General features: G+C 47.4%; 1 protein-coding gene across 1 annotated transcript in view; it reads right to left on the bottom strand.

Annotated features, from left to right (window-relative positions):
• Positions 1-11,978, bottom strand: part of LOC134449558 (E3 ubiquitin-protein ligase RNF19A-like) — a 60,401-nt gene that overhangs the window by 29,425 nt on the left and 18,998 nt on the right. The window contains exon 2 of the mRNA XM_063199565.1: positions 135-1,234. Within this exon, the coding sequence (XP_063055635.1) occupies positions 135-898 (764 nt within the window). The 5' untranslated portion in view covers positions 899-1,234. The remainder of the gene's footprint in view (positions 1-134; positions 1,235-11,978) is intronic.

Raw genomic sequence — 11,978 nt, 5'->3', positions numbered from 1 at the left:
TATACCCATCATGATTTTAGGCATCTTTCCTTTCAGACAAGCATGCAAGTCTGTGTGTGTGTGTGTGTGTGTGTGTGTGTGTGTGTGTTCAGGTGCCATGACAGCCATGACGACAACAACATCATCAAACTCACCCGCAGTCGGGCGCGGGGCACCAGCGGCAGTCGGGGTCGGCCACCAGCCACCTGCGCAGCATGAACTCCTCGTACTTGTCCATGAGCGTGCGGTCCTGCAGGATGGCGCGGATGTCGTTGGGGTTGAAGCGCTCGGCGCACTCAGGGCAGCAGATGTTGACGCGTGACTCGCTGATCTCGATGCGCAGGTACTGGCGCAGGCAGTCGGCGCAGGAGCGATGCGCGCATGTCATGATGTCCGGGAAGCTGTCTCGCGAGTGGCGCAGCAGGCACAGTGGGCACTCCAACTGCTCGCCCTTGGACGAGGACGAAGACGAGGAGGCGGCGGAGGATGAAGAGGAGGACGAAGAGGACCCTGACGACACCGCTGTGACGGCCGCGGCCGGGGCCGAGGAGGTGGAGGCATGGGAGCCGCCTGTGGAGCTAGAGGCGGCCCCCAGACCAAGGCCCAGCCCTAGACCCAGGCCCAGGCCGGTCCCCAGGGCCTTGTCATGGTGGTGGAAGGTGTCCGAGTGGAGGCTCTCGATGCTGGCGATGCCCTCCAGGCCGCCCAGCGAGGCGGCGCAGCCGGCGGCCACCAGGGCCAGGTCGCGCGGCTTCCGCTTGGTCTCAGCGCCACCGGAGCGGGGCCGCCGGCGAAAGAGGGAGCCCAGCGACAGGCGCCGCTTCTTGGGCGCCTTCTTGACCGAGGGCAGGCTGATGGAGGAGGCCGTGGACTGCAGGTCCCGCTCCGAGCCCAGCTGCGTGTGCTTCTGCAAACTCATCTTCTGTGACTCAAAGGGGGTCGTCACTCACAGGAATACAGGTCCACTCACATGTAGAGAAAGACAGAGATAGGAAGGGTGGAAGAGGGAGAGGGAGACGATAGGGGGAGGAGAAAGAGGAGTGTGGGTTGGTGGGGGAGGGTTTGCAGGAGGAGAGGAAGGGGGGGGGAAAGGAGGGAGGTGTCACAGGCACAGCTTGGGCTAGGCCATGGCGTCGGCTGGCTGGAAACTAGTTCCCGAGGCCATAGTGGAGCTGTGCAGCCTGGCAGACGGTGGGGGGCTGAGCTGTGGCAAGTGGTGGGAGACAAACTCTCTCTCTCTCAGGTCATTCAGCTCCTGAAAACACACAGAAGAAAAAACAAAAACAAAGTTTCACTTAATGGAGCGCAAAATAAGGCAGGACACTTGGGTGAGGTTAAATGAGACCCAATATGAGAAAGGCACCAAAGGGTGGCAGAAAGCATCAAACACGCTTTTCAAGTCAAGTCAAGTCAAGTCAAGTTTATTGTCAATTTCTTTACATGCACTGGTCATACAAAGAATTTGAAATTGCGTTTCTTGCTCTCCCATGCAGACATAGACTAATCTAGGTAAGGACATAGACAGTATAGACATAGACAGTACTCATACATGGACATAGACAGTATGGACGTAGACATTGCTCATACAGACATTTAAAGTGCAAGACTGGACAACAGAAGACTTGTAGAGAACATACATTAAGAGGAGGTATTTTGTTGTTCTTTTTTTCTAAAAGTCCTTTATAGCGTTCTGACATAGTAATAGTAGCATTTGAAGAAATAAATAATTAAAAAAAGGTTTTTTATTAAATACACCAGCAGCAGTATGTGTGTGTGTGTGTTTGTATGTGTTTTGTGTGCGTGTGTGCGTGTGTGCGTGTGTGTGTGTGTGTGTGTGTTTAGTGCAGGTAGAAAGTGCGGTGTGCGTCTGTGTGTGTGTACCTGTGTATGTGTGTGTGTGTGTGTGTGTGTGTGTGTGTGTGTGTATGTGTGTGAGTATGAGTTGTGTGTCAGTGTGTGTATGTTTGGGTTTAGTGCAGAAAGTGCAGTGTGCTTGTGTGTGTGTGTGTGTGTGTGTGAGTGTGTGTGTGTGTGTGTGTGTGTGTGTGTGTGTGTGTGTGTGTGTGTGTGTGTGTGTGTGTGTGTGTGTGTGTGTGTGTGTGTGTGTGTGTGTGCATGTGTATGTTTTGAGTTAGTGCAGGTTGAAAGTTCAGTCACAGATGTAGTAGTGCAGGTGGAATGTTCAGTCGCAGATATGGTGGTGGGGATGAGGGGGGGAGCGTTGTCAGTGGCCTGGCTGGCTAGAGGCTGACAGTGAAGGGAGAGTGGTTGAGTGTTCAGTATCTTGATTGCTTGATGCATCGTGCTGCTTGCAAGCCTGGTGGTACGGGAACGGAGGCGCCTGTACCTCTTTCCAGAGGGCAGGAGGCTGAACAGTTTGTGTGCAGGGTGGCTTGTGTCTTTGATGATCATCAGTGCTTTTCGGGTGAGGCGTGCGGTGTAAATGTCCTGCAGGGAGGGGAGTGGTACTCCAATGATCTTCTTCGCTGTGTTCACAACACGCTGGAGTGTGTCTTCCTGTTTTCTCCGTGCAGCTTCCTCCCCACACTGTGATGCAGCTGGACACGACGCTCTCTATGGTTCCTCTGTAGAATGTTGTCATGATGGAGGGTGTAGCACTTGCCTTCTTTAGTTTGCGCAAGAAGTAGAGACGCTGATGGGCCTTCTTCGCCAGTGATGTAGTGTTGGTGGTCCAAGAGAGGTCGTCGCTGATGTGCACTCCAAGGAACTTGGTGCTGCTCACTCTCTCCACAGCATCACCGTCGATGGTCAGTGGTGGCAGTTGTTTTTTGGACCCTCTGAAAGTTGACAACAATCTCCTTGGTCTTGTTGACATTCAGCAGGAGGTTGTTGTCTTTGCACCATCTGGCCAGCAGGTCTACTTCTTCTCTGTAGTGGGTCTCATCGCCCTTAGTGATGAGGCCCACCAGTGTTGTATCATCCGCAAACTTCACTAGATGGTTAGTGCTGTGGGTCGTTGTGCAGTCATGTGTCAGCAGCGTGAACAGCAGGGGGCTGAGAACACAACCTTGCGGAGCCCCCGTGCTCAGGGTCAGGGTGCTTGAGGTGTTATTCCCTACCCGTACTGCTTGTGGTCTCTGCATCAGGAAGTCCAGCAGCCAGTTGCAGAGGGAGGTGCTGAAACCTAGTTTGTCCAGTTTTCTGATGAGTTGTTGTGGTATTATGGTATTGAATGCTGAGCTGAAGTCAATGAACAGCATTCTCACATATGAGTCTTTATTGTCCAAGTGGGTGAGGGCTGGATGGAGGGCAGAGCAGATTGCATCCTCCGTGGATCGCTTGGCTCGGTATGCGAACTGGTAGGGGTCCAGGGTGGGGGGTAGGGTGGCTTTGATGTGTGACAGGACTAGCCGTTCGAAGCACTTCATGATTATGGGCGTCAGTGCTACAGGACGGTAGTCATTGAAGCATGATGGTGATGATTTCTTCGGCACGGGTATGATGGCTTTTCTTTTTTATTGAGAGGCTTTTAGAGTTATAAAATCTAACAGCCATACGACACCATGGCTTTTGCCTGGGCCATAAAACACTTTTTTATAATGGACTACAGATTAGATTTTTCTTTCATAGCCACCTAGAGAGATAGCCACACTAAGCGAGGAAACAAAATATCACTCTAAAGGAGATGGGGGACTTTTTGAGCCATGTTGCTGGACAAAAACATCATTGGATCCCATTTTCTCCCCAGCATGATTAACAAAAGTTGTCTGCTGCTCATCCAAGTTTTCCCAAAAAGAGTTGTAGTGATAATCATATAATATCTTATAGTATCGTTGCCCTTAAACATTGTTCAAAAAGCTGCCCCTGTGCTTCATGACCTCAACTTGTGTCCGTGCCTGGCTACACGTTATCACTACATGTTATCAAATGCTACACTGAAGGTCATCCAACACAGCAGCACCAACACCAGCACCATCAAGGCAACGACCTCCAATGTACTCCCACTTGGCCATCACCACAGCAACCACAGGTCTAAGCCATCAGATGTAACAGTGAAGCCGAGGCACTAAAGGACAAGGTTAACTAAAAAACCTTTAGTAAGTAAGTAACGCTTGGCTAGCAATTGAAATAGTTAGAGGTGCACCGAAATGAAAATTTGTGGCCGACACCGAAACAGAATATTACAATTCAGTTAAAGTTATCAAAAGTTAGATTTTTCACTTTTTTTAAATATTGCTTACATCTACTGCTTACAATAAATGTTAAGCCATGTTTTTTAAAGAATATAAAGTGTATTTGAAGTCTTCAAATGTTAGAGTAGAACTGAAATTAGTGTAATTAATTCCCATTTTCAATTCATTTTCATTTTCAGCCTCCGATTCGGCCACTCAATTAGCTTTCGGCCGAAAACCGAAAGTGTCTTTTTTTGCATTTTCGGCCGAATATTTTCTGCGGCCGAATTTTCGGTGCACCTCTAGAAATAGTGTCAGAGTAAGTCAAGCTGTCTGACAAAAAGGGGTTGTCAAAAGACATCCACACCCAGGTAGATCTCTACACAATAGGTGTGAATTGGAGTTTATAACCATTATGCTCATAGGATTATGATAAAATAGTCATGTTGTTTACAACTGAAATCTTTTGATTGCCATGAACTCAAGCAACAGAATGACTTTACAACTCCTGTCCGTGCCTGCCTCGATGTTTCAAATGCTACACGGATTGAAGGTCATCCAGCCGACATGAACACAGCAGCTCTACCACCAACACCACCACCACCATTAAGGCAATGACTTCCAATCTACTCCCACTTGGCCATCACCACAACAACCATCTACTATAAGTCACCAGGTTTAACTTAACAGTGAAGCAGAGGCACTTAAGGACAAGGTCAACTGAAAAAAAAACCTTGTTACCAAGTATGCTTGGCTGGCCTTTAAAATAATGAAAACCGTTATCGGAGCCAGTTTCTGCTACATTATCTGACTCTAGGCAACAACAACAACAAAAATCGAACAAATTTCTATACCATTTTATAATAGGTTTGGAATGTGACGACGCAACTGAGATGAAAGGGCAGCATGCTGGGCCTTTATGGCCATGATGTGCTGGAATGGCATGGCACTCTAAAACCTGTGGCTGAGGAGAATGTTACCCTTCAATACAGCCACTCAATGAAGCAGCAATGTAAGCTGACCTACATATGTGAGCATGTATACAGAGAGAGAGAGGGAGGGAGAGAGGGGGAGAGAGAGAGAGAGAGAGAGAGAGCGAGAGAGAGAGAGAGCGAGAGAGCGAGAGAAAACAGCACAAATCAATGTGATGAAGGGAAAAGAAAGAGTAAACGAGAGAGACGAAGAGAAAAAGATACAATCTGGATTCCAATGACGCGCAGACAAGACACGAGAGTGACATCAAGGGCCTCCGTTACCTGGCAACCCAGTCAACGCAATCAGTGGAAAAATGTAGGCTAACTGCACTCCACTCAGCCGTGCTGCTCTGGGCACATCTTTACACAGAAGGGAAGAAAGACGCCACTCACGTCTGACCAGCTGAAGGCTTTCATCAAATAAACAGATCAAACTTTGATCTTGCATTGCCTTCTTGAGAACGCCCACACACACACACACACACACACACACACACACACTTTATAGTGCAGATTCTGCTTTTCCCCCGATCCGTTCACAAGCTTGGGTGACCATCTGCCTTCATAAATGCCCTACTTCCAGATGCGCTGAAGCCACAGGCCGGAAAGCTGCATTTCTTCTGACGTACATCAACTGCAGAATACAAAACTCGCCCATGCTCTGGAATAAACGGTCCATTTAAAATCGTTTCCAGTAGTTTAGTTTTTCCTACATTGGGAATCCACTTGCCATTTCTCTTCACATTACCGTCAGTGCGGAAGGCTAATGATAAAGACCCAAACTTCAAAACCCAGACTTCAGGATTCAACTACTCCCGTTTCAATTTTGAGTATTAATGGGCTCGTTGCCTTCATTTTCAGAGGACAGCTGAAGAGGCATGGTAGATAAGAAATGTTTTGGAGAGAAAGATGGGGTAGGGTTGGGAAGTGGCCTCGGGCCGGAATCAAACTTGAGTCCCTGGTGCAACAGTGCAGTGCCTCAGCCGTTTGAACCACTATTGTTTATTAAGGATACGAAGCATTAGAGGATTAAAGTGAGGTGGTTCTTGGATGTTTCAGAACGCCGTGGCACTTCTTACTTCTGATTACTTACTGAAAATCTACAATAAAGACTGCATTTACAACTTAGCGATTTCACTCGGCAGATAATTATCTAGGCACACGTCAACATCAAACATTCAAACGGTAACGCCTCACTCGACTGACATTTAAACTTACGTTCAGCACGAAATCACCGTCTAAATATTAATAGGGTCATTCCATGTCAATTCAACAGGAGCCTGCGCACTTAGGTGTAAAAAAAATCAGAAAAAAATACCAAATGTACCCATGGTACTTAAGCGAAACACTGTAGATTTATTTGAGTGTAAGATGTAAGTTATACTTTCCATGTTACAGCCATTTTCACTGGGGGAGGGGGGTGTCCATTTTGTTCACACTCTTTTTTTTGTCAAAGTTCAGAAGCCCATAGCTCAAGAACTAAACCATGAAGGAAGCTCACATTATGCATGCTGGTACATACGGTAGATAGGAATAGTTCGTTTCAAAACTGTCTGTTTTGGTCTGGATGATCCTGCATCGTCATAGCATTGTTGTCTTCATGTTTTACTTTACCCTAATGTCAGCCAGAAAATTGTACTCACAGTCTACATATGCAGACCGAAGTGTGGTTAACAAGTTGAGGGGTGAGACTGAGGTCGCAGGCTGCCTACGCTTGCCTGCAGCTGGGTCTCATGTCAGTCAGTCAGCATCATGGCCATGGGGAAGATGGGGCAGTGGCTTTAAGAAAGCGGAACCGGAGTGAGCAGTGCAGGGAACAGAGGTTGCTGATTCAGCTAGCGATCTGCCTTGACAACAAACAAAAAAATATATGAACTGTGTGTCCAGGGTGGTGCAAGAGGTCACTGACCTCAGCTGTATCAAAAGGTCACTGACCACAGATGTCAACGCAAGGGGACTGGCATTCAGAAGAGATGGTTATGTTACCGTCACACAAAGTATGGAACGAGAATGTCTGTTAGTGTTAACACAGCATTTTACCATCAATCTTCAGTCAGCCAACAGCCTTTAAGCTTCTTATTGAAGTCTGGTTGTTAATTTTTCTCACGTCAACTGAAAACCAGAGCCACCTCACACACACACACACTGCATGGTTTAATAAATAGGAATGAAGGTGTGTGTGTGTGTGTGTGTGTGTGTGTGTGTGTGTGTGTGTGTGTGTGTGTGTGTGTGTGTGTGTGTGTGTGTGTGTGTGTGTGTGTGTGTGTGTGTGTGTGTGTGTGTGTGTGTGTGTGTAGGGCATTCAAGTGCGTCAGTCAGCGGTCAGTGCTACCGTATTCAACACCCACACACTTGCCACTGGTAGGCCCTGTGGTGTACTTGAGAATTCACACCAGAGCTGTGAGGAGACGAGGGGTCCTGGGGCTGGGGCAGAGGCAAATGGCAGGATCCACAAGTCAACCACAACAGCAGGTGGAAGTGGAATTCAACTGAAATGGCGAGAGGATATGAGAGAGAAAGCAAGAGAGAAAGAGCGAGAGAGAGAGCGCGAGCGCGAGAGAGAGAGAGAGAGAGAGAAAGCGCGCGCGCAAGAGAGAGAAAGCAAGAGAGAGAGAGTGCAAGGAAGTGAGAGAGTGAGAGAGAGAGAGAGAGAGAGAGAGCGCGAGCGCGAGAGAGAGCGAGCGAGACAGAGAGAGAGAGAGAGAGAGAGAGAGAGAGAGAGCGAGCGAGCGAGAGAGAGCAAGTGAGAGAGAGAGAGGGAGAGAGAGAGAGAGAGCGAGAGCGAGAGCGAGAGCGAGAGCGAAAGAGAGCGAAAGAGAGCGAAAGAGAGCGAAAGAGAGCGAAAGAGAGCGAAAGAGAGCGAGAGCGAGAGAGAGCGAGCGAGACAGAGAGAGTGAGCGAGACAGAGAGAGAGCGAGCGAGAGAGAGAGAGCAAGTGAGAGAGAGAGAGAGAGAGAGAGAGAGAGAGAGAGAGAGGGAGAGAGAGAGGGAGAGAGAGAGAGAGAGAGACAGAGCGAGAGCGAGAGCGAGAGCGAGAGAGAGAGCGAGAGAGAGAGCGAAAGAGAGAGAGAGCGAAAGAGAGCGAGAGCGAGAGCGAGAGAGAGAGCGAAAGAGAGCGAGAGCGAGAGCGAGAGAGAGTGAGCAAGCGAAACAGAGAGAGAGAGAGAGAGAGAGAGAGAGAGAGAGAGAGAGAGAGAGAGAGAGAGAGAGAGAGAGAGAGAGAGAGAGAGAGGCCTGCCACGTGACTGGCAGTGGAGACATCTAGCATTTCTTCCCAACCCCATCGCACACTTGTGCAAACACCCAACTGTTGTGCTGCTGACACATTTCCAAAACAATCCAACAAGCTCGATTTGGACTGCTTCCTGGAGGTGTAAGACAAGGCTTCCTGCTCTGTGCCCTTGGCGTGTTTGCCTGTGTCCATATCTGCCCTCTCAGTGTCAAGGTGGATTCCAATATGTGGACTCCCTCCTCAGCTAGTGCTTGTGGCCTTGCATTTCATGGAGAAAACAATGAAGTTTCTCCGCTGTCCGTGACAGCCCAGCAAAAACAATTTTTGGGGGACTATTCTTTAATGACAAAATGACATTAGAATTGAGCTTTTGCGAGATATTGAAGTACAATTCTGTTGTCGGTGGCGTACTACTTCCTGGTACGAGGCTACAAGCACAAGTGGAGGACGGGAGTCTGCATATTGGAATGCAACCTCCCGACTTACAACACCCTCTCGCTCATGTGAGGGATGTGTGAATGAGAGAAGTGACAACACTAGCCGGGAGAGAAGTCTCCGGGACGCAAGTAGACTAGAGGTGCTCCGATCACCATTTTTTGGGTCCGATCACCGATACCGATCACCAAAAATCTTTATCTGCCGATTACCGATCATTGCCGATCACAAAAATGATTTCCTATTTTTTTAATAGCCTATTAATTATCCTTATTGAATACCATTTCTGCCCATAAACCAATCAATCTTAATTTGCACATGTCTATTATTAGGCTATTATTATTATTATTATTATTATTATTATTATTATTATTATTATTATTATCTTTCAGACTAGTGTTGGTAATACAGTCTACAGTATTAATCAATGTATAAGTTATTGCATAGAATAACTAAACTATTTAAGATTGAATTGAAACTGAAACATTACATCAAATAGTCTTCCACATACGAGAAAAAAAACAACCTGTCGCTTTAAATGAGCAGCCTCGTGAGGAGAGCCCCTCCCCTCTCTGTCACCGTCCACAGTTGCAGTGCTCCACTACCGTTCTGAATCTCTCTCTCAAGTTTTAACCACATCTGTCGCCGTTTGGTGTTTCAGCGACTATCAAACTAATCGACTGACTGCCAATTACAACTTTGAAAACAATAATTGACATGTTTGTGCTGACAACGTGAAGTTGTCGCGTGCTGACCAAGGCAACTACACAGGTTATAACGTAACATGGCTCACTGGCGAGTACTCAATCGCAAATTACATTGTCACTCAGGTAAACGGCGCATGGATCGGAAAATCAGATCATTGTTGATGCAGATATGGTTATGAATGGTGGAAATGAAGGGGGGAATGGCGAAAAGTTATAGACAAGCAAAGATGCCTTCTTTTGGTGCAGTTGCAGCTGTGCGGAGCCAGCGCCTACATGCAGCGCCAGGTGTAAAGGCAAATGGTTGCGTGAGGAATTTAATATCTCTCGATCGGTTTTTTGATCGGCATGTTTTTCCGATCACCGATCAGGCTATTTTTGGCCATTATCGGCCGGTCATGATCGGCAGCCGAGCAATCGGAGCACCTCTAAAGTAGACTGGGGTGGCTGTTGACCTTTGGAGCAGTGTTCTCCTGGCCGCTAGCCACCCCAGATAGGACTCATCATTAGACCATCCCCAACACAGAAGCAAAGACTTTACAGTCAGACTACGGTAAGACATGGTCACTTTTATACGTTTGTTGATACCAGAATGGCAATGGCCAAGTCATTACGTCTCACACCGTTTTATCAATGGAACACCTTACCATCACTGAAGTTTTCAATGATAGTAAGTAGGGGTGTGTTCAATCTAAGTATCAATATTTCATTTAATAAAATAAACGGACTTTGGAATGCTTCACTGCAACAACCCATCTTCCTCCATGAATAAGGGACCCATCTTACTGTCCACTGGGTCCTTTTTTTCTGTCAGAGGCAGGTGAGGGGACATTCGACCCACATGCAGGAAGTGGAGGCAGCAGTGTGCAGGCAAGGCACAGCGTATGCTCAGCTGACCGCCTACACAAACACTAGCATGTGTGCTCACTCAGGACAAATACACTCAGCGACCGGACACCCCCTTACACGCCCACCAACGCAAACACACACAAGGCCTGGAGTTTGACCCAGGGGGCTGAGGCCTAACCTGGGCTGAGCTGAAAATATAAAATATATTATAGGACGCATGTGGCTAAGCAAAATCTATGACATCCTCCTGATGTAGCAAAATGCTACATAAAGATAACACAGAAGTTTTGCAATCCTTACTGAGTGTTTGTCCACATTGTCGTTTGGAATTTGAACACCTTTTATAAAAAGGACTAACTTTTATGACATTAATCATTCATTATTAATAACTAATACGACCTGGCTTGTTTCGTTGTTTGTGTTGGGGCCTCACCAGAACAGGTTGCATTGTGTGATACAATGCTGCAGTTTTTGCTTCTTCAAGTGCAGACATTACAACACTTCTCACAGTGAGGCATTTGACACCAACACAAGATTAAGTCATCACACATCCTCAGTCCGCGGAATTAGTGTACGGGTGGGCAGTAGGGCTGTAAGGATATTATATCGAACTGAGAAATCGTGATCCTCAAGAAGGCAGTATCAAAAAGGCAGTGTCATGATACACCCTTTCAAAGTTCTGTGACCCTTCAGTCCCTTGTAACCAAAGAAACTCAACAGAAGAACAATCTCTCTGGGGGGAAATGTATTGGCCACGGTGTAGTACGGGGGCATTGCCTGAGGACACGAGTGGATGGAAAATTAACTCCCTTGCTCATGGTCATTGGTCAGTGGGTGCGATGGATACAATTTCTGTACTCCCTTGCGCATGGTCAGTAGGGGCGACACCATGATGGATAATTTGTGGCCAAATTAACGGCAGCTGTTGGTCAGCAGTAATTGCTGGGGGTAATTAAGGACAGCTGACAAACATTCATGCTGTCCTATGACCTGTTCCACACTCCGACCCTCGCGGAAGTGTCATTGCATGCTTCCCTGATGCTTCCAATACTGACAGTAGAAGAAGAATAACATTTCCGTACTCCCCTTGCCATCATTTCACTACGCCATTATGACGCGAGTAAGCCCTCTTGTCTCAAGCATCTTTGCTTGTAACCTACTCTACCTGTGAACAATCAAAAAGGTACATCCCAAGATTATTATTTTTTAATCCAACCATAAGTCAAAAATCGTGATTCAAACCGATATCGTGAGTTGAGAGTATAGTCACAGCCCTAGCGGGCAGTGCACGTGTATGCACACGCACACATACACACACACCCCTAACCCACCGAAAAAAAGCTGGTAGGGCAACTTGCACTGCCAGCAGCAATGATGAAGCTAAGGTGAAGCCTCAGGCTCAGACGCAGGCATCTGCCAAACCACACATACACGATAGGCACACTAATAGAAGGTTAAGGGCAGAACGCTCACATTTACACTCCACACTCACATGCATGGAGCATGTCTGACGCCAAAAGTACAGGACCAAAAAAAAAGTGCACATTCCCCAGCCACGTGAGATCAGCTTGCCTGTGCAGCGCAGCTTTGACTAAAAGGCCTGACTCAAATCTACTACGGGCACAGCAGAGGGACAAAAGGCACGAGGACAAACCAACAATCAAGCACACTG

The sequence above is a fragment of the Engraulis encrasicolus genome, chromosome 5 (assembly GCF_034702125.1).
Source record: "Engraulis encrasicolus isolate BLACKSEA-1 chromosome 5, IST_EnEncr_1.0, whole genome shotgun sequence".
In the NCBI taxonomy this organism is placed as follows: Eukaryota; Metazoa; Chordata; class Actinopteri; order Clupeiformes; family Engraulidae; genus Engraulis; species Engraulis encrasicolus.
This window is presented reverse-complemented; position numbering and strand designations above follow the sequence as displayed.